Source organism: Xiphophorus maculatus, chromosome 22 (assembly GCF_002775205.1).
Source record: "Xiphophorus maculatus strain JP 163 A chromosome 22, X_maculatus-5.0-male, whole genome shotgun sequence".
Classification (NCBI taxonomy): domain Eukaryota; kingdom Metazoa; phylum Chordata; class Actinopteri; order Cyprinodontiformes; family Poeciliidae; genus Xiphophorus; species Xiphophorus maculatus.
Genome location: NC_036464.1, coordinates 19,681,590 through 19,708,378, shown reverse-complemented (window position 1 = coordinate 19,708,378; position 26,789 = coordinate 19,681,590). Strand labels below are relative to the sequence as shown.

The window sequence follows — 26,789 nt, the reverse complement described above, 5'->3', positions numbered from 1 at the left end:
TGCGACAATATGTCCACAGTGACTCGGCACCCACCCACACAGAGCTTTGACATTGAGATGTGAGCAGTCGCACACTTCGAGCATCATATTTTTTGTTGATAAACAACATACAAAGGTTTTTTTTGTTTTTTTTCCCCTAGGGATGTGACTTACCAGGTTAACTGCTTATTATTATTCTCTCTCTCTATGCTTAAGTGAGTGCTGAGCTGAAGCAGGGAGTAGATAGAAGGGGTTGGACAGAGGCTTGCCAAATCAGATGAGTGAGCATTTGGGAGGAGAGAGCTCGGAAAGTGAAAAAGGAGCCGACTGCAAAGAAAAAAGGGGGGAGAAAAAAAAGAGAGAGCAAGCGACGGCGCGGAGGAAGTATGACGGAGAGAGAGAGAGACAGTGTTACAGGAAAAAAAAAGAGGCCAAAGGGGAGCAAAAAAAAAGACGACGAGAGAGTGGGTGAGGCTGATATAAAAGGATAAAAGGGCGGGCTGTGGTTGGTGTCACATGATCTGCTGGCTGGTTGGTGCCTGGTGAGCTCCAGGTGGCAGCGAGACCACAGTAGATGCAAAACGAAGGAAGGAGAAATACAACCACCCTCTCCCTCCTCACAAATCGCTCCTTCCACTCTTTTCTTTTTTTTTCTTTCTCTCTCTTCCTCTCTCTCTCTCTGTGTGTCCCGAAGGAATTCTCCCCTATCCCGGTCGCCCCCTCTCCTCCTTCTCCGCTCCCGGCCCGACGAGGCCGGGGAATGTCCCGGCGGCGAGATGCCTTATGTGGACCGACAGAACCGCATTTGTGGTTTCCTGGACATCGAGGAGAACGAGAACAGCGGCAAGTTCCTGCGACGCTACTTCATCCTGGACACACAGCAGGGGAGCCTGGTGTGGTTCATGGATAACCCTCAGGTAAGCGCAGCTATTGGTGTTAGCTTAGCTCTTTACCTTTAATCTTGAAGAAATGAGTATGGTTTAAAAAGAAGAAGAAGAAAAAGAAGCAGTTCATGCAGCTGCAGTTTGTTGTAAGGTTTCTGGTGATGGAGCGTTGGTCATTTTAAGCAGCCGAATGCCATGTGCCATTTATCTGAGGCGACGATCAGCTTTCCTGCAGCTGAAAACAACTTAAAGCCAACCTCTCTCATTCATCATGAGCACAGAATTAAGTACGGTAAACGTTTCCATCGCCTGGCAGCCTCACGAGGGCAGGAGAACTTGTAATTATGTAATTCTAGCTGACAGAATTGGGAAGCACATATTTTAAGCCCAGGAGTAACTGAGGGCAAACAGCGTGTCTGGGTTTTAGCTGTTGGCCCACACCGCTGTAATTCACTTACACTCCTGCTTTTTTTAAATTATTTTTTATTTTTTTAAATGTGAGGTTCATTTTACTTATTTATTTTGTGTGTGTGTGCGCTCATGCTGGTTTTGATCTGCTTTGTATCTGTCAGAGCCTTGCCATGCAATGTTTCCCTAAATGATGCAGTGCATGAGAAATGCTAAATTATTAAGTTCTTCTCTTTTTATAGGTTGACAAAAGTTAAAATTTTAATGATGTTAAATCTGAATCTCCTAATTTCGGTAACGGAGCAAGGCAGTAAAAACGATGGTAGTGGCGTGCAGCTAAAGTAAAGTTGTGTAGAACTATACAGTCGTGCTTTGCAGAGATTTTTATGAGGTATTTATTTTCAGCTAAAACTTCAACCTCAACAATTAGAAATGTTCCAATCAGAAATTTAAGGCCAGGCATTGACCAAGTCGGAATTGCAGTCTAATACTTGATTAAATAAAGTTTCCATTCAACCAATAAGTTTTCAAAAAAACCTTCTTGATTTAAAGGCAACCATCAGAAATTTTAAAAACTATGTAAAATGAGCGTCATTTTGAAAAAGGAATCTTTAATGATTTAAAATTAATTTAAATATATTAACTTTTCAATCTATAAATTTAAAGACATAGTTTATTATAAAATGTTTTTGAAAAATCAAAAACCTTGCTAAAGCATGTTCAAAAATATTTAATACTCCAGAACATTAATACAATTTAAGACTAAAGGCTAAAAATAGTGTTCTTGGAGCTCATTTGTGGAATGCTAGCATGAAGAGAAAAATATTTACGTCACTATTTGTTTTAGAAAATATTGTTAAAGAAAATGTGGTAATACATTTTAAATGGTTACATAACTCAATAAATACACATACTTTGGACAGAGGTCTTTTTTTCATATCGAAGGTAATTTGTTAAATCCTGCAAATTTAGGGTTAGACTTAGAAACATTATCCTTCTGCCCTTTTTGGTCACCTTTGTTGATTGTTTTTCTTTTTGTGTGTTACGACCCGGCTCGGCCAGGGAAAAGGGAAGTAACATTAAAGAAACCTAGGTGGTAAGGTTTAATAGTTTAGAGGTTTTATTGTTTGGGTTTAACAAAAATAAAGGGGGTAAAATTAACAATAGTCAAAATGTAGAGACTAACAAAAAGGGTACTAAACAAAACCCCAAAACAATCAGTTGTAAATCAAAGAACTTAACCAAACAAAAATAGACTTTCAGAACAGGGTACACAAAACCAGCTACAAATCTCTAACAGAGAATCAAAAATCCCACACAGGGACAAAGTGAGTGACACAAGCTATCCAAGCTAACAAAGGTTGTCAGAGCTAACAAAGGTTATCAGAGCTATCAAAACAAGTTTACAGCAGTCAAACCCCTAACAAAGTGGCAAGCTGTCTAAACAAAGAAACAGCCGCGCCTTCTCCCAGGATGTCCTTGGTTCTTAAAGGGAGGCCTCAACAGTGATTGGTGGAGCCGGCAATTGATGACCCAATCACGGTAGGCCTCAGGATGTGACACAGGACAAGCAGGGCAGCACCCACTTCCAGGTGGAGTCAATCTGATTAGCCACTGAAAAACAACAAACACAGAAAAAGGCCACTGGCCGTAACACCTCCCCCCCTTAAAATCCTAAACCAAAGTGTTTGGAAGGAACATTCCTAACCGAAGGTAACTATATAAGCTACACTCTAGATAAAGCATCTGCTAAGAAGTTGTCTGCACCTTTCTTATGTTTGATTTCAAGATGGTAATCCTGTACCAGTAAAGCCCACCGCATAAGTCTCTGGTTGTGGTTGTACATGCGAGAAAGGAAAACAAGGGGGTTGTGGTCGGTGTACACTATGATTGGCACAGGACTAGACCCTAGGTAAACCTCAAAGTGTTGAAGTGCAAGTAGCAAGGCCAGAGTTTCTTTCTCAATGATGGAGTAATTGAGTTGGCAGGGTGTAAATTTACGGGAAAAATAACAGACGGGATGATCAGCTCCGTCCCCACCTTCCTGTAATAGTACAGCACCAGCTCCAACAGCACTAGCATCCACTTCAAGTTTGAAAACCTTTGACATGTCTGGAGAAGAGAGGACAGGTGCATATGACAACAGAGATTTTATACTTTTGAAAGCATGCTGACATTCAGGAGTCCAGACAAAGTCTACTTTTGGGCTCAGCAGAGTAGTGAGAGGGTGGACTACTGTCGAAAAATTTCGACAGAAGTTTCGGTAATAACTGGCCATGCCAAGGAAACGGCGAAGGGCTTTTCTGGTGCTAGGGACAGGAAACTCAACGATGGCTTTTATCTTGGCTTCTACAGGGCATACTTGTCCCTGGCCGACCTGTCTACCTAGGTAAGTGACAGTTGCTTTACCAAAGTCACACTTTGCTAGGTTTACAGTAAGCGAAGCTTCAGCAAGCCGTGTGAACACATCTCTTAAGATTTTTATGTGTTCTTCCCAAGTAGAAGTATACACAATGAGATCATCAAGATATGCATTACAGTTTGGTAACCCAGACAGAACAGTGTTAACCAACCGTTGAAAGGTGGCCGGGGCATTACACATGCCAAACGCCATGACGGTATATTGCAAAAACTGGTCTGGTGTCACAAAGGCAGAGATCTCTGATGCACGATCCGTTAATGGTACCTGCCAGTATCCTTTTAACAGGTCCAGTTTACTTACAAAATTGGCATTGCCAATGGTATCAACACAATCCTCTATACGGGGAAGTGGATAGGAATCCATAACAGTAACTGAATTTACCTTTCGGAAGTCTGTTATAAAACGAGGAGAACCATCCGGTTTCATCTCCAAAAGACATGGGGAGCTCCATGGGCTGGAACTATGCTTAGCAAACCCATGTTGTAACATGTAGTCTGTTTCACCGTTCATCAAAACTCTTTTAACTGGGTTTGTTCTGTACGGATGTTGTTTTATTGGTTTGGCCCCGGCAACATCAATATCATGTTTAAGAACTGAAGTTTGTCTTGGCACATCATGGAATAGTTCTGGGAAACTTTTGACCAAGACAATAATATCATTTTTTTGTTCCTCTGTTAAATGTGAAAGCTGGTTAGGCAGAACCTTCAACATTTTAGAGTTTGACAATCGTGAGCTTTGGTAAGAAATGGGACGCAATGTTAAACCATCCTCTATAGCAGAGTCAGAACAATCCCTTACAATCAATGCTGAGGAGCAAGTTGAAGGTAAGGATTGACCTGTTTGAAGGTCAGGATTACCGTTTGGGTCTCGAGAACAGTATGGTTTCAACATATTTATGTGACAGACCCGAGATTTCCTCCTTCTTTCCGGAGTGCAGATTACATAATCTGTCTCACTCAACCTTTCCTGAACCACATAAGGTCCTGAAAACTTGGCAGAAAGGGTAGAACCCGGAACAGGTAGTAAAGCTAGGACCTTTTCCCCCTTAGCAAAAGAACGGGACAGAGCAGACTGGTCATAATGCTTTTTCATAGACCTTTGAGACTCACCTAGCGTTTCTTTCGCAATAGCACAAGACTGATGCAGTCTTTCTCTGAATTTGCAGACATAATCCAGAATGTTTTCCTGGGGAGAAATATTTATCTCTAAGAGTTTCTCTTTGAGAATTTTTAGAGGGCTACGGAGTGTATGGCCAAACACCAACTCAGCGGGGCTGAATCTTAGAGACTCTTGAATAGACTCCCGAGCGGCAAACAAAACAAAAGGTATGCCTTCATCCCAGTCTTTTTCTGTTTCTGCACAATATTTTCGTAGCATAGACTTTAACGTCTGGTGCCAACGCTCTAAAGCTCCTTGAGATTCAGGATGATAAGCGCTGGAGACTGTATGCTGTATGTTCAGTTCTTTTAGGACTTGCTTAAAAAGTTTAGACTGAAAATTTGTGCCTTGATCAGTTTGAATTATTCTAGGAAGGCCAAAGGTGGAAAAAAACTTTGTCATCGCTTTTACTACTGAGCTGGAGGTAATCTTACGCAGTGGGATTGCTTCTGGGTAACGAGTTGAGGCACACATTAAGGTGAGCAGAAACTGATTGCCAGATTTCGTGCGAGGAAGAGGTCCAACGCAGTCCATGATGATTCGTTCAAAAGGTTCTCCAACCACAGGTATAGGATGGAGAGGAGCAGGAGGGATAACTTGGTTGGGCTTACCAGTTACCTGGCAGGTATGACAGCTGCGACAATACTGGCGTACATCTGTTTTTATTCCGGGCCAGTAAAAATGTTTCAGAACATTCTGATAAGTTTTTGTTACTCCCAAATGTCCTGACCAGCTTCCTTCATGTGCCAAGGCCAAAATGTGTTTGCGGTAACCTGATGGAATCACAATTTGGTGTACCACATTCCAGTCAGCATCAGGGAGGACAACAGGGCACCATTTTCTCATCAATACTCCATCATTTACATAAAATGCTACTGGTTCAACTCTAGCTTTGTCAGCACTTACAACACTTGAGAAGCACCTTGTAAGGGTTGGATCCACCTTCTGAGCTGCACAAAGCTGTGATCGGGAGATGGGAGAAGAACCAAAATCAGCTTGTCGCACATCTGATTTCAGCTGCGGGACTGCAGGCAACTGTGTTGTAGCCGGTAGTTTGTTCTCCTCTGAAAAGATTGACATAAGCACACTGTCAGACAAGTCTACATTTTCCTCTGAGATTCCCTTCAATTTTTGAGCCCTGGTGAGCACACAGGAAGTAGAGACAGTAGTCTGTGTTGCGTCTTCCTCCTTAGGAAGGGAGCAGGGGACATCTAATACTTCTAGGGATGGTGTTACCTTACCACCTGCAATATCATTACCAAGTAAAAGGGAAATACCTTTAACTGGAAGCGCAGAACAAACAGCAATGGGGAAAATACCAGAAATCAGTTCTGATTGTAACTGCACCAAGTGTACAGGCCGGGGGGCATAACTCATTTCCAGTCCTTGCAGAACAACACTGTAGCCACAAGATGACAACTCAGAAAATGGTAAGGAATCTGTTAAGATAACAGATTGGGAGGCACCAGTGTCTCGCAAAATACGAACTGGATGTGGATCTGCAAGTTTTCCTGGTAATGAAACATATCCAGTCAGCAAAAAAGGTTCATAACATGGATCGGGACTATAGCTAAGTTCAGCCTTTCCTAAGGTATGAGACTGGCTCTTTATTAACCCCACACCTTTAGGTTTGGTTTGTGTGTTCTGTTCTTTTCGTTTCAAGGCTAAACAATTAGCAATGAGATGACCTGTTTTGTGACAATAGAAACACTCCTTGTCATTCTTTTGAGGAGTTGATTTGGGTTGCTCAACAGCTGACTTTATAACCACACTTTTATTGAGCACGGACTGAAAGGTAGACTTATGTGTAAGCACATACTCATCAGCTAACACAGCAGCAGAAGACAGTGAGTTTACCTTTTGCTCATTCAAGTGAACAACAACACGTTCAGGTAGACAATTTTTGAACTCTTCCAATAGAACAAGTTCTCTCAGAGCATCAAAATTTGTCACCTTACTTGAAGCACACCAACGGTCAAAGAGACTTCCCTTTTCTCTGGCGAACTCTACATAGGTCTGAGAGGGGCTTTTCTTAAAAGACCTAAATTTTTGCCGGTAAGCCTCAGGAACAAGCTCATAAGCTTTCAAAATGGCAGCTTTAACCACATCATACTTTTGGGTGTCTGAAAGAGGAAGGGCGGCTACAACCTCTTGAGCTTTACCATAGATTTTGCACTGTAGAAGCAAAGACCAAACGTCAGGTGGCCACTGTAAAGCCTGTGCTATTCGCTCAAAAGCAGAGAAGTAAGAATCAATCTCTGTCTCTCGAAACTCAGGTACTAAAGAGACATACTTGGTAACATCAAAGGGTCTAATAGAAGAGGGCCCCCTAGAACTACTAGTAGGGCTCTCACTGGTTGTTTGAACTGGAAATCTGGCCTTATACTCAAGCTCTAGCTGTCGAAGCTTTATAGCTTTTTCAGCCTCAATCTCCAACCGTTTAATTTCAAGCTGATATTGCCTGAGTTGTGCTTTCTCCTCAGCCTCAACTTGCAATCTGGCGAGACGAACCTTTAGGCGAGCATCAACTCTGGACCCAACAGATCCAGAGGAAGCCGAGAGGGGATCAAACCTAGGAAGTGTGACAGGAGTCCGAATCCCACCAACCACCTTCAGGTCCCCCTCTGGTGTTAGCTCCTGAGGCCTCTCTGCAAGGTTTGAGGGGCCAGCAGATTCCATCTCTGCAGCAGGCACAGCAACAGTTGGTAGAGCAGATGAGATTGGAATCTGTGAAGGCAAAGATAACACATTCAACTCAACCAGTTTATTCACAATTAGATCCCTTAATTCCTTCTTCAGCAGGTGCTTGGAATAGGAAATGGAAAAGTAACTTGCAATCTCAGCTAAATCAGCTTTACGACAAGATGCAAGTTCTTCAAGAGAAGGTTGTTCCAAGAACTGGTCAATATTAAACTGAGCCATGTCTGAACTAACAACACAAACCTTACAGCAGCACCTCCAGGCAGAAAAGACAAACAAATCTCCCTAAACTGTAGCCACGGGATTGTATTAAATATATCCCGGACGAGCCCCCATTTAATGTTACGACCCGGCTCGGCCAGGGAAAAGGGAAGTAACATTAAAGAAACCTAGGTGGTAAGGTTTAATAGTTTAGAGGTTTTATTGTTTGGGTTTAACAAAAATAAAGGGGGTAAAATTAACAATAGTCAAAATGTAGAGACTAACAAAAAGGGTACTAAACAAAACCCCAAAACAATCAGTTGTAAATCAAAGAACTTAACCAAACAAAAATAGACTTTCAGAACAGGGTACACAAAACCAGCTACAAATCTCTAACAGAGAATCAAAAATCCCACACAGGGACAAAGTGAGTGACACAAGCTATCCAAGCTAACAAAGGTTGTCAGAGCTAACAAAGGTTATCAGAGCTATCAAAACAAGTTTACAGCAGTCAAACCCCTAACAAAGTGGCAAGCTGTCTAAACAAAGAAACAGCCGCGCCTTCTCCCAGGATGTCCTTGGTTCTTAAAGGGAGGCCTCAACAGTGATTGGTGGAGCCGGCAATTGATGACCCAATCACGGTAGGCCTCAGGATGTGACACAGGACAAGCAGGGCAGCACCCACTTCCAGGTGGAGTCAATCTGATTAGCCACTGAAAAACAACAAACACAGAAAAAGGCCACTGGCCGTAACATTGTGTTTATGAATCATTTATGTTTATGACTAAAAATAATAATAGAAAAAGGTTTTATTTACATTTTATTAGAAAAAGCCTCCATCTCTCTAAGCTTGAGCTCCCTACACAGATTCTCCATCTCTTGCAATTTAGGACTCTAGCTGAGTCACTCCCAAATGTTTGTATTATGTTATTCAAAACGTGTATCTGCTACATACATATGTCTGATTCAAGGTGTGAAATAACACTGCATTTCATTCGTACCACACTTGACTAAAGTGTCCTTCCTGTTAGCCTCTTCTGTTCTTCCTTTTTCTGACAGCGGTACATGTTTGGGTTTTTTAAAGGTCAACGTCAAAATGCTATTCTTGTGTTGTAGCAGCAGCAGTCTACTAAATTAAGAAACCACAACATGAAAACATGTTACCAAAAAATTTGCACGGCTTTATCATTTTGCTTTTAAAGACATTTCTGACTCAACTCTTGACAGCTAAAGTCTTCAGTCAACTCACATCTTGCTTTTGCCGTTTTCAACTGCGGTTTGCATTTGAGTTAGCCAGTTTGTTTTTAATTGACTTTTTGATCATTTGTCTCTTAACATATTCCAGTGCTTAAGTAAAGGCAGCTGAACTTCTCTCGTTTCTTGACGATGTTTCACCTCTCAACCAAGAGGCTTATTGAGTGCTGAACAATGTTGGTGTAAGTAAAAGGCTCATGAGTTGAAGTTAGAAAAATCACAGGAGTAGAGCCACTGTTACGAGAGTCACACTCAACTCAGTGTTTGGTTCATTGAAGCCCGATGATCCAAACATGTCTCTAATGATTTCATGTGAGTTGTTTTGGTCACACGTTCCAAGGTTTGAATTGCTGAAAAACCACCTGGGGAGACATGACGACTTGCAGAAAAGGTTTTAGAAAGACGGAAGCTGATCTGAGGCCAAATTTTCTATTTACTGTTGTCTTTTTACATTTAATATAGATGACTTCTTCCACTCCTCTCTCAAACAATCTGTCCTCCCTGTTAAAAACGTGCACCTTGCTGTCTTCAAGTGAGCGTTCCTTGTCCTTGAGGTGTAAATTACCTGCTGATTCTAGATCCAATGCGATTATTTTTCTGCGTTCTGATCCATCCAGATGTGCAGTTTAGGTTCTCCAAAGTAGAGGTTGTAGAAGTTGGTCCTGTCTCTTGCAGCTGCTTCTCATTTAGAAGGCATTTAGTGATCATTTCTACTATAAGTGCACCAAGCTCACCTGTGGTGGAAATGGGAAGCCTGACTTTGACTCTGATTTTGGACAATAACAATGTTTGTTTTTTTATGTCTGAAAAGTCACTAAATATATCAACAAAGTTGCTAAGTTGGCAACAGATGGGTGACTAATGTTAACCACGCACATGCAGATGTGACCTGGTGGACGGGCCTGGCAGTCAGCCCTCTAACGGCAGATCGAAAGGGGACAGCGGCTGATTTTCAGACCTTTGCGGGAGTAGATACAATCGGCATTGGCCAATTGTTGTTTCTTTGCAGAACACCCATATTTGACCCATAAAATAGCCTGCCCAAACTATAATACCGTTTTGCAAGACACATACAAAAACTAGATCTTGATTTCTAAAGATTTGCCACTTAAAAATGCTTAAAGGTCTACAAAAAAAAACAAAGATTAGGAGTTGTCGGTAACTCCTGATCCGATTGGTTTAGAGATTATGTGATCCTGCATCGACATTTGCAAACAGATTGTGACATCACTTAAATCAACATTAGTCTTGTGTTTTTGTACTTTTTATTTAAACATGTTAATGCAAAGATTCCTCTTTTTGCTTTCCTTCTGTAGAACCTGCCCATCGGTACGGACTGCGTTGGTTCACTCAAGCTCACCTACATCTCTAAGGTAAAGGAAAAATATAGCATCAGAAACTTTCTTTACACTAACACAGTTTCACTAAAATAGTTTAGTTAAATACGAAGGTGAAACTTTGTACTTAATTCATCTTTAGGTCAGTGATGCCACCAAGCAGAGGCCCAAAGCAGAGTTTTGCTTTGGTAAGTACACAACCAAACATCGTCGTCTTCCTATTTAACTTCGGCTTGTTTGGTTGACTCGTCTTGTTTTCAACATCTTAATCAACAATTTTGATCTAAAGTTCTAAAGATTTATACGTCTTGGAAACAAGCCTTGTTTTTGTTTACTATAACATTTTAAAATGTTCTTTATAATCCTACATATGCAGTACAAGACTGTTGTTGTGCTGATTTTTGTCTGAGGCTTTACTGGAGGTAATCAGAGCTCCATCAATGCTGGTTTTTTAAGATAGAGCCAGCATGGTGGACAATGGTGGCTCCAGACACAACTGGTATTGTCTGTCCTCAGGATGTGTAAAGGCAGAGCTTTGTTTGAAACACACACGTATGCAACCTCCCCTCCTCCCCCCCCACACACACATGATTTAGTCAGTTCAGTGTGAACAAGCAATGATAAATGAGTGCTACATGACAGAGCACTGTAGCTTTTAAAAGTGTAAATGAATTGAATACCGGATCATGTTAGAATGTAATGTGTTGCTGTTTAATGCATGATTATATATATTCATACACGACAATATGACTTTATAGTAGAAAAAAATGTTTCATAGAGTAAATTTTGCTCATATCACTTGCTAAATTAGCTTTTTTAAGGCTAAATTAATCTAAACATAAATGTTCTCAGCATAGATTTTGTTAGAATACTATTTAATCTTTAAAATGTTAATATTTCACCTCATGTCCCATTAAACTATATTTTATCACATTATTCTCTAAAACAAGGACATTAACTTCCTTTAGAGCACTTTTCTTCCCATGAGGTGTGCAACAATAAATCGGCCCCTATTTTCTTAATTTCGGGAAATGTGTGATCGGCTGATACTTAAATTTGAAGCCGATGTTATCCACCAATCTTATTTTCATCAGCAAAGGTCTAATAATCAGATTTTTGCAATAGAGGACAGCAAAGCTCTGTTGCTCTGCTGTGAGAGAGGTTAGACTGAAAGACCCGCCCACCAGGTCATGTCTGCAAGTTCACAGTTTACAATAGTCACACCACTGGTGCCAGCTCAGCAACTCTCCTGCTATATTGAAAAACATTATAGACAAATAAAATTTATATCGGCCAAAATCGGCAAAGATCTTTACTTGACTTCACACACCTTTGAGGACAACATGATCGTGTTGCGTAAATATTTCAGTTACCTCAGATCAGGTTCTTTAGGAAAAAACCTTCCCTTTCTGTTATTGTTGACTTGTCCCTCTCCTTCATTTCCATCTGACTCAATCACAGGAAGTATTAGTGTGACGAATGGCCGACCGTGTTGATGTTGCCGTGTGAGTGCACATTGTCCGGCTGCGTGCGCGCCACATGCCTTGTTGAGGTTTCTGCCGGATGCCAGCATCCTAATTGGGACTTGCTTTGGAGATTGGATGAAGTTATTTTTGAAAGGCCATTTGTGCAGCACATGTTGATAACCACGAGCCCTGCTTCCCCCGCTCCTCCAGGCACTCAGTGGTGTTCAGAAAAGTTAGCCGGTGCTCAAACAGTATGTTGTATTGTTAGAAAACCGAGATCAGAGATCTTCGAAGCCGATTGCCTCATGGATCGGTTTGAAGTATTTGTATGAGAGTTGAAGGTTAACAGGTTTTCCCACCAGTGTGCATAGTTTTACAACTGAGTCAGATCCGTCGCCTGACGGTTACACCTAGATTTGTCATCCGGGCGCTCTACTTTAAAGACCAAAACACTTACTCAACACTTGGTGTGCCTCAAAGACGAGGTCAACATATTTGAGAAAGGTTAACACTATGATTTTATTAACCAGAGAGCAGACAGATTTATTTAGAGAGAAGTGTCATTCTGCTCTGAGTTGGAGCTCAAAATGAATGATCTCAGTTGTGTCACAGAGTTTGCTTTGTGCCTTTTACTGCTGTTAGTTGACAGGTAAATCAGCGCCGCTGTAACCTAATTTATCACAGTGACGTGGAAAGGAAGCAGAAGATACGAGGAAGCTTTGAATAGCGCAACTTAACGATCCATGGGAAAGAGAAAGGAATTCATGCAGTCAGCTTCTGACTCAACTTTCAAAAATGCAAAACATGTAAAAGTTTGTCTTTCTTTTTCATTTGAGTCTGACTCTGAACATATGATGCTACTTAGTTGTTGGGTCTTGAATCATTTTGGGTTTTTTTTACAAGGAAATCTTGTTGACTGTGTGGGAAACTCCCTCAGTTCAGTTTGATTTCATCACCACAGTCACCGGGGGCAGTTGCTCCGTTCTGACACTCATTATTGTGCAAGAATGGCAAAGTTTTGGATTAACACTTCATCTTTGCCTTTTTAGTTTATATTTCCATTAGACGTTTCACAAAGTGTCTCAGACGGTGATGTTGTAGGAGTAGTAATGTACTCTGTGATGCAGGCGTTGGAACCAAAGTTAATTTCACCCTTTCTATTGTTCCCACTCCTGTTTTATGATCTGTTAGTCATCAATGCTGGGATGAGGAAGTTCTTCCTTCAGGCCAATGATCAGCAGGACCTTGTAGACTGGGTCATCGCTCTCAATAAAGCCACCAAGATCACAGTGAGTCACACAAGCACACAAAACATGCAGCTTTTCCTTTTCTTCTTAATTATCTTTGTTTTGACAATATAAATCTGTCTTTTCTGGCTCATATTTTATCTTTTTTTTTTTCCTTCGCTGAACTGATTAAGAAACTGTCAAGGAATTAGAAGTGAGTCAAAACATGACTAACAGGATGCTGTATTGTTTTCCTGAGGTCTGGGATAAAGGACTGCTTCCATTGTTCTGCATAAAATGCTATCCTGACAAAGAGGAAATGGATATAAAATATGTCACACTACAGGCAGATTTTGCATATGCAAATTGATGTTTTCTCTACCTAAAGTATTGAGAAATGTAGTAGAGTTTAACCTGCAGCTAATCGCTACAAATCGACTGTATCTGCAACTTTTATGTTTTTTTCTTAAGGTGCCAAAGTCGTCAGAAAGCCACCAGAATTCAGAAAACCAGAAAGTTTTGCCAGACGTCGTCGGGCCCAAGAAGCAAGTTTCCTACAGGACGGACATAATCGGTGGAGTTCCCATCATAACCCAAACCCAGGTGAACATCAGCTCCACCAAACAACCTGTCACACACGCTCAAAAGGGAAACTATTCAGAGTTTCAGGGTAAACATGAGAATAACAATTATAATACAGTGAACCCTCGCTATAACGCTGTTCACCTTTCACGGCCTCGCTGCTTCGCGGATTTTTTTGTGCAGTTTTTTTTTCACAGTGCATTGTGTTCTGCGTCCTGATTGGCTGAACAGTCTCCGCGCTTCTTCTCTACCTGTGTGCCAATAACGTTACGGTATTTAAATATACGTAATGCAGCAAATTTTGGTAAATGTTTTTGCCCAGAAGAAAAAAGTGACAACCACTACCGATAACTATGTTCTTCTTTCGAAAAAATCACACCTGCACCACAGGCTTCAGAAGAAAAAGACACTAGAGAGCGAAGTGAGGCCGCAGCGTCACAGTCAGAGGAACAGTGAAATACGCCAGTCACAATTTGTCCCACTGTACTTCGTATTGATGATTAAAATGATTATTTCACTGTAGTTATTTGTAAGAAAGCGTTATATTTATTTAAAAAATGCTTGGGCCTGAAAACAGGTTTTGTTCTTTGGTTTCAATGTAGAGTATTTAATTATGTTGTATAATAATTGTAAAAAATAAAGGTAACCACTTCACGGATTTTGCCTATCGCGGGTTCTTTTTGGTAACCTAATCCCCGCGAAAAACGAGGGTTCACTGTAAATGTTTTTAGATATTTAAGTTTGGCCAAAACACACATCAAATGTTTCCCGAATATTCTCCATTGATAATGAAAGTGTTGCAATCAAAAGACTGGTGGCCATGAATGCATCTCTTAAAAGACCGATCCTAATTTGGCTGATTCTGAAATTCATGTTATGTTTTTTTTGGAAGGGCTCTGCTTCCAAAACACTTCTTTCCTTTCCTTTTCTTTTCTTCTCCTTTCTTTTCCTTTCTTTTCTTTTCTTTTCTCTGCCAAACGCTCTTACTCAGTGAACATGAAGTTTTCTGACTCAAACTGGCTTACCCAACTGGTAAGCTGTTTTTTTTCCCAAACTCCAGTGAGAAGCCTGGAAAACGTTTGATTACAATCAGTTCAGATAAAAATCTAAACATTCTTTTTTCATTTTCCAGAACATTTTCAAAAAGAAAATGAATTTGTTAAACCTCTTTTTAAAGTAACTGCTTAGATAAATAATAGTTGTACGTTTTGTTCAAAGGTGCTTTGCAGGAATACAACAATATAAAATCACATCAAAAAATAACTGGTGTATATTGCTGAAAAATAAAATAATTACCGGTAGTTTTGTTTCACCAGTTTGTGCAAGGGAATCTTGTTTACAGTGTAAATAAATGCATGACCTTGTCTAACCTTTAATTAATAGAAAAAAGTATTCTTTTTTCTATTAATTAAACAATAATTTCAAATAAAGAACACATTGTTTGCAGAGAACAATTTGGACTTTCATACCCTTGAATAATAACTATGTGTTTCCTATGCTCATTTAAAACGTAAAACAAAAATGCAGTTATTTAGTGTACGTTCAATATTTTATATCGCATTAAGTATGCACATATTTTGGTGAAGGACTTTATCAGTTTCCAAATTTAACCTAATAACGATTGTGTTTGTGTTGCAAAGTTTAAACTTAACATGTCAATAAAATGTTTTTTTTCTCCCAGCATGAAGGCGGTGACGGTGCGAACAGATCGGAACGCGAGGCGCTGCAGCGCTCCCACGGTCAGCTGCCGTACTTCCTGGGCAGGCCAGCTCAGGAACAGAGTGTCATCAAGTCAGGCTACTGTGTGAAGCAAGGAGCCGTGGTGAGGCCTTCAGACAGCTTTTTTTTTTTTTACCTTTCCAGGGGGTCTTTTGTGGGCTCTAGTGTCCCTTATATGATAGTAGGCTGACAGGAAACAGGGAAGGAGAGGGGGGAAGACATGCGGCAAATGTCGTCGGGTCCGGGAGTCGAACCCGCGACGTCCGCGTCGAGGACTCAAGGCCTCCAAATACAGGTCGCGCTAACCACTACGCCACCACGGCACGCCCAGACGGCTTTTTATTTGATTCCATGTTGGCTTTCAGAAAAATCCTTTAGGTCCTTATTTTACATATTTTGGAAATGTCTCTTTTCCAAGTTTCGAGTAAAAATGAAACACTAATATATTAGAGGGAGAGACTGGCATCAAAAGTTGATTGGGCATTGTTAAAAAGTGTCATTTATGTGTTATTAATCCTACAAATTATTCTCAAGTGAGAAATTAGTTTGGGATAAACACCTTGAATGTGAAAGACTGTAAAGTCTCTAAAACTGCTGTGGTTTAGCGGGCTTGTCTCTTATGTTGAGGCAAGCCTAAAGCAATGAGCTGCTGACCAGAATCCAACAGTTTTCAACCTGATTTATAGGAAGCTTTGTTAGAAGAAACTATTTTCTAAAACATGTTGCCACGTCGACTGTTCATTCCTACATTTAAGCCGAAAGACAGAATCAGTATTCAAGCAAATAAGAAGAAGGTTTAACAAAGTACAGAAAAGTTGCGATTTGATTTGGACATGTGGCTTTTTAGAGATATTTAAGTTAAGGATCTACTTTCTCAAGGAATCACTCATGTAAGATGCAAACTTTATAATAAGTACGTTGCTTTGTATTTCATTTATACAGAAAATTTTGTTCCAACTGAAGCTGCAAATTGACACGTTTCTCTTTTAATTTTCCTGGAAGTAATGCTAACAAACTCGACCTGTTTTCTTCCCAGATGAGGAACTGGAAGCGTCGCTACTTCCTCCTTGAGGAAAACGCTATGAGCTACTTCAAGTCAGATTTGGTAATTAACTTCCAAGTTAAAATGAAGATTTTTTTTTTTTTACCAAAAATATTTAGTGTGGAGTTGCTTCACCTCCCAGTGATGGGCGGAGTAACATCACTCTCAGTCCCAAGTTTCAGCTTGTTTTATTCGCAGTCTGAGGAATTCACTGCCTTCACATGTCCTGTCACGTCTTGCTAGCTCCAGCCAGTTTTACTCACACAAACTCACCCCCTCCACACACACACACATACGCCAGCTGTCCTCAAGACAACCTGCACATCCTGTACCCTGTCCTTGTCAGCGTCAGCCCCTATTTAACACGTTTATCTGTGTATTTGGCTATCAACATCCTCAAGGACACTCTAACAATCAAGAAAATTACAAGCTTTGAGGAAAGTTTGCCATTTTTCTTGTCAGACAGAAACCATCTTGGATTGATTTTAGTAATTATGCTATTAAAATACCTCCAAATAATAATATTCGTCCTCTGTTGTGGGTGTTTTTTGTTGTCTTTAGGAGAAAGAGCCTCTGAGGATGATCCCACTAAAGGAGGTTCACAAGGTCCAGGAGTGCAAACAGAGGTATTCAACATGCCCCGACATTTTCCCGCTGTGTACAATAAACGTCTTTGTGTTTGATAAAGACAGATTCGTATCGGCTCCAGATGTCGAATTTGATTTCACTTGTTTCTGGCTTTCTTCTAGTGACATCATGATGAGAGATAATCTCTTTGAAGTCGTCACCACATCGAGGACGTTTTATATCCAGGTGTGTTTTCTGTGATTATAAAATTAGCTTAGCTGCCGTCTCAGATCAGTCTGTTAGAATATTGAATTTTGTCACTTTTACCAACTACGGATTCTACATCCAATCCATAGGATTTCTCCGTCTAACACTTTAATTAATTAATTTATTTATTTTGTCTCCACTAGGCGGACAGCCCAGTGGAGATGCACAGTTGGATAAAGGCCATCTCAGGGGCCATAGTAGCTCAGCGGGGACCTGGGAGGTCGGCTGCCACAGTAAGTACCGTTCACTGTGACACATGGACACAAGCAGAAGTCGAGAATTACGCTGACATCTAGTGGTAGGAACAATCGGCTCATAAGGAACACTAATGTGTGTTGTTTTTAGTGGACGTTCTTGAGCATGAACTGTTAATTTCACTGAAGCCGAAACACAACTAACCTGTTTTTTCTTGATAAACTTCATTTATGCCGTATGAGGCAGCAGTTTTAGAATCTAAAAGCAGGTGAGCTCAAAGTAAGTTCTGGTGTGGAAACATGCACCCTGCCTTCAAATTGTGCCTTGAAGAACTAGTTATAACCTTTAACCTGTTTCATATTCTGTCATGTTGCAACCACAATTTGTGTTGTATTTTTTTGTTGGGCGTTTATGGGATCACAAAGAATCACTGTGAAGCGAAAGGAAAAGCACGCATGATCTGATTTTGATTTAGCAAATAAAAATATGAAAAGTATCAGCAGGTTAGTAACTGAAGAGCTCCAGCTGAAAAGATTTGGAGAAAGGTACAAATGCATATGATTTCCACAATTGTCTGGTGACAACAACAACAAAAAAACAAGGATTTCCTTCTCCTCCATGTTCTACTTCATGTTATTCTGTTCCATTAAACACCAATAAACTACAACAGAATTTGTGGTTGTAAACAGAAAAAATTTCCAGGAGTATGAACAGTTTTGCAACGCACTTAGTTTAAACAAAAAAAGGGAAAAAAAAGCCAAAAAAACGATTGTGTTTAATGATGTAATTTTGCGGTGTGCTCCTAGAGACTTGTAAATCCATTTTTCTTTATCACCCTCTCATCACCAATCACAAACCATATCCATATTATTTTACTGAAGTGTCCTCTTAAAATGTGACATCTATTAAACAGTCAGCAGATGATGCATGTCACTAAAGATATGTATTATGGATCCTCAGCTGAATACAACCACATAGAACTATTTATTCTTAAAATGACATTCTTTTACTATAGTCCCAAAAAAGCAGCTAAAGCTGAAAGGTGCCAGAGAAGTAATCAACACCTCTGTGTACCTCCATTGGTACTTCCTGGTTACACTGGATTCATTCTGTGCTCCACATTTCTGTTTTTTCTTTAGCTGTTGTTCTTTTTTTCTTACTGTCCTCTTCTTTCTTTGTCACACTCTCTCTCTCTCTGTTTCTCTCCATCCTGTCGCATCGGGACCCCCAGCCCGTCTGCTCTAATCCTGCTGTGCACTGTGTTGTTGCAGATGCGGCAGGCCAGACGGCTGTCGAACCCCTGTATACAGAGGTATACATCTCGAATCGGGGAGTGCAGCGGCACGTATGTCAGCTCGTCTAAATCCCCCTTGCAAACTATAAGTTCACCTTTCCAGTACCTTTTTTTTATTATTATTATTTCCTTCCCCCTCTCGCTGGCTGGCGCTTTGGTTGTTAGATATTTGCTCTTTTCACACATTGAACATGAGACATGTTCAACTGCAGGTTAAGCTTTTTCTTCTATAAAATCTTCAGTGGGTGATTTTTGGTTACACATTGCCTAAGATGTGAAAGGGAACAGGGAGAAGAATCTGGCAAGAGCACAAAGGAGCCAAAAGGCCTATGTTATAAAAATATTAATTTTTTTCTGAAAGCATGCATCGTCCCTCATGATATTTAGGGTTGACAGTTAAAAGTTTTTTCTACTATTAGTGCCGATGTTGAGTTTTAAAACTTAAGTCGACCTTTTCCTTGAATTTTTGTTTTGACAATAATTTAAAATCGGCCAACTTGTTTGTGGAATGAATTCACAGAAGTAACGGATGAATAAAACAAACAAAAAAAAAGAACATGAAATTGCAGACCTTGTCTTTGGAAAATTTGCAGCTATGTCTGCATAAATTAATATTTTATAACCGAAGAGTCCACCGTTAATGTTGTGCACATCTCTGTTTGCACAACTTTAAAGCATATTTTGAGAATGTTGTTTTTAGGATGGCATTGAATGTGTGAAAATGGCTACCATAAGAGCAGCTAAGGTCTAAATGCATATCTAGTGCTCTTTTTTTCTTTTTTTAATTTGTATGCTGCTGTGAAAGAATATTTGCTCCCTCTAGAAATATCTTTTTTTTTTTTTGGTCACATTTAAATTCATCAGTTCACAAAGCAAATTTTAATGTCAGACAAAAATAACCCGAATAAATAAATACATAAAATGTTCTTTTTAAGGGAAAAAGCTGTCCAAACCAACTTAGGCCTGTGTAAAAGAATAAATAAATAAAAATGTAATTGTGCCTCTTCAGAATGAACCTCATAAACTAACTGTGATTAGTCACACTTTTCTGACTCAATTTCACAACCAAACATGATTATTACCAGACCTTTAGAAAATCACTTTCTAACTTCATGAAGCGGAAGATCTCAAAAAGCAACGTATTTTGGCCTGACATAATGAAAAATTCAAGAGCAGACGAGAAACACGGGCAGTGACGGACATTTGTAAGGCTGAATCACAGCGGAAGGGGAAAACATAAACCAGTGGTGAACTTTCCCAGGAGTGGTGAGGACATTGGTCAAAGCAGGTCCACCTCTAAATGGCTACTAGAAGAAAAAGACAAAACAAAAGAGTGGTTAGCATTTAAATGCCATAACCTTAAAGAGGCATTTCATTTAATGTGGGCGAATTGAAGCAATTCTGCAAACAAGAGTGGCCCAAAAATTTCCCCACAGCGTTGCAAATACTTGTTGCCACCCATAATTAGGTTTGGGAGGAAAATACTTTTTCCATGTCAGGCCAGGCTGGTTTGGATCGCGTTTGAAATCATTTGAAAATTTCTCTTCATATCCATTTGTTCTATTTGTCTTTCTCTGGAATTAGAATGTGTTTATGTGAAAATGTAAGTGTGACAAAAAAGAACAAACCAGAGGGAATCCATATGGAGTCAAATACTTTTTCACACCTCTATAAGTACCAACCACATCCTAAATATGGCTGCCATAACTCAGCAAGCCCTTTCACTATGTCCCCCTTCTCTTGATGCTCTTTCATTTACCTCCTTTCTCTGTTTTTTGTTTTCTCTTTTGCCTATCTTTCTTACAATAAGTTGTGGATCCTCTGTGGTCAGATTAATCAGCGAATAGAAATGTATCATTATTTAAAATATTGTCCAATATAAATATGTTATATGGTGTACTTGTAACTTGTGAGTGACATGCAGTCGTTGTATAAGAAAAACAAGAGATCCAATGGCTGATTTTAAAAAAGACCAAAGGGAAAAAAAATGTCTCTCTCTCTCTCTGTTAAATCCAGGCCTATAGGATAATTTTATTAGCACTGTGCAATATTATTGAGGACTCTGAAGCTGTGCAGTTCATCCATCTGATAGCTGAAATCTTCACTTAAATGTACCTTTTTTTTGGCTTCTTTTTTTGTCTTCACTTTTTTATACTGACGTGTAAATGTCTGCATGTATAGATGTACATATATTTATGTGAACCTTGCACAAGCGTAGAGCACAGCAACTGTCCCAGCAGCTCGGCTGTAAATACTGTTTCTGTCTTTGTCACTGTTGCTGTCATTCACACCTTCTCTTCCCCTCCGTGCCTTGTTCTCTCTGCAGTCTGCTGCAGCTGTGTACCTGTCTTAGATGTGTGACATCCTGCTTGTCTCTCCTCTTCCCTCCTGTCCGCTGCCTGTATGTTCTTTCTTTTCTCTTTCTTTCGAGACGTGTGTTCACTTGTTGATTCTGTGTACCTGTGTGTGTGCGCGCTGTAGAGTTCTAACCCGTGTACGCTAACTTTAATCATTGAATCCGCGCGTGCAGAACCGCACACTCGGGGTTGTTTGCGAATGTCGAGTTGCGTCACGATATTTTAGATTTGTAAAATTCTACAAATATTCTTACAAATAAGTGTCAGCTGTTCTAAAAGTGAGAATCTTCCTGAAATCCTCCTGAATATTGAGCTCAAGTTGCTTTTGGACATTTTGATTCAATATAACGATTCTTCTGATAAATAGTGCTGGGCAAATTTGCTGGAGCACCTGTTCAAGATGTGTAAAAACATTTAAAATAAACACACATTTTACTGCAACCACCTACTGTCACTGTGAAAAGTTCACAAAAGTCCAGCCTTATTCCATAGATGAAAGATCTTAGGTTAAGAAGTAATTGTTTTAGCAAAATCACCAGTGACCCAGTTGTTGGTTTTGACAATACAACTTTTCTAACATTTTGCAGAGAGTTTCTGTGACCTTACCTCTGGACAGTCCCATGTTCTTCACTCGTTCTCCTCTATAGCTCATCTAAGAGTTTTCCAAAGGAGTGAAAACTGTGGATTAAACAGGAAAGGTCATGCCACCTGTTTGGCAGTATTTCAGATATTTAAAGCAAAAAACCTAATCAATAATTATCTATCGATTGACAAAAAACACTATTGTGATGTTTTTCAGTCATATCGCCCAGCCCTTCTTTAGTCTCATTTGACCATAATTGATGTCCAGTAAGCTCTGTTTTTGTGATGGATGTAACTGAAGAAGTATTTTTCTGCCATCACTCTCTGTTTGCTGCACTTAATCTTAAGATGACATTCTTCACTTCTTTGAGCTTTGAAGATGCTTTTTCCCCCCCCCACCATCCTGCTTACTCTGTGAGACGGTGGCATAAAGAAATGTTGCATCGAATTTAAGCGCCATGGAAACCGAAAATCTTGGTTTGCTTACTAGAAGAACAACTTTTATTTTAAATCGATTGTTTGGATTTCCAATAATTGGACAAATGGATCTTGTAGTAAAAGCAACGATTTATTCATGTGGGATTTTTAAATGTAATTCCATTGTGAGGATTTTCCCTCAACTTGTGATTAATCTACTGCAATAAAAGATGAATTTAAATCTTTTTACACATCTCTCTCAGGAATTACAACAACTTTTTCAGATCAGTAAAGCTTGCAGAGGCACAAATTGTCCCACTGCGCTGTTGTGCGAGACGAAGTTCTCTTTGAGCTTCTGGAAACTCCAGGAGTTCCCAGAAGCTCACGCTGCAGCTCTAATGCTGCCATGTTTGTCTTGCTAACCCTCCACCAGCTGCTCAGTGGCGACTACTTCTCTGCTTTTCACCGCCTCTGCTGTGTTTTTCTTTCTTCTCCTGCTCCTGTTTATCTTTCAGAGACTGAAAAGTGACTATGAAAAGCTGTGAAATACTAAGCGACAACCAACCACTGCTTCTTCCAAAGGCTCTTTGTTTTCAATTTCCTTTTGCAACCCAAACCCGCTGACACTCCTCTCTCCCTGCTACCAATACTACCACCACTATCTCCAGTCTTAACTCCACACTCTTCAGCTTCTACAACCTTCCGGCTGCTTCAGACTCCACCTGCCGGTGCTTCATCTAGTCTCTTTAAAATTACTCTACCTTTAGCAGAGATGCGCTTTAGTCACTAACGGCAGCCGCCCTCTCTCCTCCCCCCGCCTCCCTCTTCTCGCCGCAGGAACACGGCAACCGTCCCACGTTCTACCGCAGCCCAGCGGCTGCCGCCGTCCCTCGCGCGCCCGTACCTGCCGTGCCATCATGCAACCCAGAGCGGGGCGATGCTGTCGCTTCCGGCGCACGCCCGCAGCCTGGCGTGGGACAGCGAGCACTTCATGAGCCTGCTGCCACGCCCCGTTCACAGCCACCCACCAGCACGCCTGTCCCTGCAGGAGACGCGCCTCGCAAAGTGACCTCCCAGCCGCCTGCCAGCATCACCGTGGCGAGCTCCGAGGAGTCGCCGTGGAGACGTCGGAGCAGCTTCGAGCCCCAGGCGCCTCAGACACATCTGGACATTGACGACGCGGATCTGCCAGTGAGTGAGGTCTGACCGACTCTGTGCTGGACTTGAAAGCCTTCTTCCCTCCGCCCGTCGGATAAACAGGACATACCGTGAACCCAGGCTTTGGTTTGCTAAACCAAGCTGCAACACAAACTCATCGTCGGAGCGCTTCCATCGACACCGCTGACCCGCACTCGTCTGCGAAAGACGACCCAGCGCTCACCCAAACTCCTGGACTCTTGATGGGGTCCGAGCCAAGCTACACGTTTGACTTGTTCTGAATGAAATTCAGCGTCAGAGCTTTATTTTAAACACACGTAGGCACAGAGATTTTTTTTTTTTTTTTTTAATAAACTACTTTGTGCCAACTAAATAAGGGAGCTTTGAACAATACAAGCTTTTCCCCTCAGTGTCTGAAAAGGGTTTTTAAACTTTAGAGTTGCTTTTTGTTGTTGTTTTTAAATCCACTAATGCTAGACTCCCCGGTTCATTCACACACTAAACAAAGTGACACTGGATAAAACGGTAAGAAGTTAATCTTTGCAGCCAAATGTATTCTTGCTTGAAAATCTTCCACTGACCTTTGTTTTCAAGTGTCTCTTAAGTTTAGTCTGCATTTATAGCTACGTACATCTTAATGTGTAAAGCTGCCACTTGTTCTTTCTCCCACCTCTAGTGGGTTCTCTATTTGGTTTATAGAGAACCAAATCAGAGGCTGAATCAGCTTCTTCTTCAGACTACATTTTCGTACGCCTTGCTTTGTGTGCTTTGCTGCGTTTTTAAGTGAAAAAGCGTTGAACCCGTGTGCATTTTGACTAAACGGTGAGAGTCACCCCACACCTCAACCTCACAGAAAACATAAAAACACTGAAATTAGTCACTCGCTTCATTTGCATGCAAATATCTCAACGACTCTTCAGGTGATCTTTGTTTGTGTTTGTTGTTTATTTACAGACCCGTTTGTTGTTGTGAGTTGGCAGATTTGTTTTAAATGCTTTTAGATTTGAGTTTTCTTTTCGTGTATCTGTACCTTCAGTATAATTCTAAGCAGCTACCTGACGGTGTTATTGAAAAAAAAAAAATACTCACAAACAACTCACTGTAATCCTACTAGACAATGCACACTCATCTTTATTTTTCTTTTAAGTGCCTGTCTTACTTCAGTTTACTAGACTCAAGCTATTTCACTCCCATTTCAGTCTGGTGTTTGAATTGTTTCTATTTATTAAGTGGATGACTTGAAAGAAATAAACACTGAAAATGTGCTGCCTGGTGAGAGTTGTGCTTGTCTCGCTTATGAAAATGCAACCAATCTGTAGAGGCATCCTTTGCATACCAATTTCTGTCTCTCTCTCTATATAAAGCTGCTCCCTACTGCCCTCCTGTGGAGAGAATAATCTTTACATCATTCCACTAAGCCAATCGGTTTATTTCTCATAAAAAATGGTTCAAGTTGTGGCAATATTTATCGCATTATGCAAAGTGATTTATAAAAATGGAAGAAATAAGCATTCATAAAAATATCTAGATCTACATTTTTCTGCTACTACAAACTTAACCACTCCTAAAAGTGCCATGTTGATGTCAAGTGACAGCTGATCTCTACATTGTGATAAAAATTGCTCGTTTCTCAGTGTGTAAAAAGTAGGAATATGTTGGGGGGGGGGGGGTATATTGAAAACAGCTTTTACCTGAATGTGAACAAAATATTCAATATGTCATAAAATAAAAATCTCAGACAACCATTTACTGTGCCGGGCACACGTGCTGGCACCCCCTGGTAAAGGTGTAAAAGAAAATCATTTTAAAAATATTCTTTTATTGCAGGTTCATAATCTCATACCAACATTTATTCTTATAAAAAAGTCAAACTTTAAGGTCCTACTTCTCTAAATTTGTTGTGTAATAAACAAAACTGTGTAATAGTTTTGGCGTGTCGCCTTTTTACCAAGTGCTTTTTACTCTTGCTGCACAAACTTTTTGGATGTTGCCTTTTACTTGAGTACAAATATGTTGAAGTAGTGCTACTTTTACTTGAGTACAATCTTTGGCTACTCTACTCATCTGCAAGTAATGGTAGTAGTAGTAGAATATTGCCTATGACTTCTCAGCCTGCATCTTCTTTGAAATATTTTAAATTTGCTCTATGAAAAGATTCTGTTAATAGCTGGATTTTCCAAGAATAGCTTATTTTTGTTGGGCAGCAAAAACTGAATTCACGAATACCGAGCTGTGAGTTGCTGGGATTCACATAGCTCACCCCCAATATGGAGCTTATTGAACTCCACATGTTTTAAGTTTGTGAGGGCAAAACGTTGCATCACTCTCAAACTAGTTGACACGTAGATGTCATCATGTGATTGCTATGGAAACACGGTGACCCCAGGATAGGACTCTAGAGCCCTGGAGAATTATTTTTACCCCCCTAACCATCCTCCTCACCGTGCGATGTGGGAAGATAAATATGGGCCCTTGTTTCGCTTTGTGGCCAGTGACTAAAAGAAACGGGCCTCTGCGTCACGTCATGTTTATAGCCCAAGGCAACAATTCGGCGAGTACCATTTAGAAGTTCCTAAACATGTCAATTACATGAAGAAAAGCATAATATGTATAAAACCTGCACTGCTTATTCTCAATTTACTAGGGCAACCAATAGTTTTTTGCCAGCAGTAACAATCTTACAACACAATTCTTAACATTTTTAACAACTGTTATTGCACACCAACATCTGTGAGCTCAGATTAAAGGTTGGATTCTTTAACATTTCATGGTGATATTAGGCTAATATTTGAAGCCATTTTGACTTTTTCTTTTTTTTCTTTTTTACATGCTCGATCCTGTACGGTGTACCCAAAGCCTTGATAATGACCCTGAGAAGTGAAAGAGGAAAACTGATTTTCATGAGAAAGTAAAATAAATGAAAACATAAGTATGGAAACACATCCGTCACTGTTCTCCACATTCGTGCATTGTTCTTTGTCTATTATCATCAACTTTGAGGTTTGACTGTGGGTTCTTTTGGGGAGGGGGGATTGATCTGAAGCTGCGCTGTGCCTTTAAGAACCCAGTTCTCAGCTGAGACACTGAGACATCAGTCGAGTCGAGGCGAGATCACACAGACCTCAGCCGAGTCCATCCCTGGCTGTGTTGACTGCCCTCGGTTGGAGAATGGGTGTTCCTTATGGATGAGGTCGTTTTCATCTGCAGATTCTCCCACCATTTGTTGCCTATGCATTTGCGCAGAGAAGGGCTTGGCTTTGTCTTTTGAGATGCTGCCAGTTGCATTCAGTTTAATTCATACAATAATCATTAAAATTACAGAGCGCTTTTCTTTTTTTTAAAATTTAGTTTCCAGCCCCCTTTCTAATTGCCCTCTACATAGAAATGCTTGTGTTGCCCTATGCTCTCCACAGGGGGTACCAGCCTTCAGTCCCCTCCATTCCCAAACAGCCTTGTACAAACAAACGCCCCTCAATTTAAACCCACTTGGAGACAATTCAGAGAATCCTGCCCCTCACAATCAATCACGCCGTGTTGAGGCGTTTTATGACGCTGATTTACGGCAGTGCTGTTT

The 26,789-nt window shown here is 40.5% G+C and overlaps 1 protein-coding gene across 9 annotated transcripts in view; it reads left to right on the top strand.

The window, feature by feature from the left end:
* Positions 1-24,480, top strand: part of LOC102225073 (pleckstrin homology domain-containing family A member 1-like) — a 29,141-nt gene extending 4,661 nt beyond the window's left edge. The window contains exons 2-15 of one of the 9 annotated variants that reach the window (XR_002752061.1): positions 674-896; positions 10,323-10,379; positions 10,486-10,531; positions 13,001-13,098; positions 13,507-13,638; positions 15,299-15,439; positions 16,373-16,441; positions 16,940-17,004; positions 17,128-17,191; positions 17,356-17,445; positions 18,679-18,752; positions 21,028-21,102; positions 22,573-22,785; positions 22,895-22,987. Coding sequence is in view for 5 of the 9 variants with exons in the window: in XM_023327221.1 (XP_023182989.1) it covers positions 756-896; positions 10,323-10,379; positions 10,486-10,531; positions 13,001-13,098; positions 13,507-13,638; positions 15,299-15,439; positions 16,373-16,441; positions 16,940-17,004; positions 17,128-17,191; positions 17,356-17,445; positions 18,679-18,752; positions 21,028-21,102; positions 22,895-23,126 (1,284 nt within the window). In the remaining 4 variants the exon portion in view is untranslated. Of the gene's footprint in view, positions 1-649; positions 897-10,322; positions 10,380-10,485; positions 10,532-13,000; positions 13,099-13,506; positions 13,639-15,298; positions 15,440-16,372; positions 16,442-16,939; positions 17,005-17,127; positions 17,192-17,355; positions 17,446-18,678; positions 18,753-21,027; positions 21,103-22,572; positions 22,786-22,894 lie in introns of those variants that run through there. The other 8 variants (XR_002752063.1, XR_002752062.1, XM_023327222.1 and 5 more) reach the window with 8 other exon arrangements.
* The last annotated feature ends 2,309 nt before the right edge of the window (positions 24,481-26,789 follow it).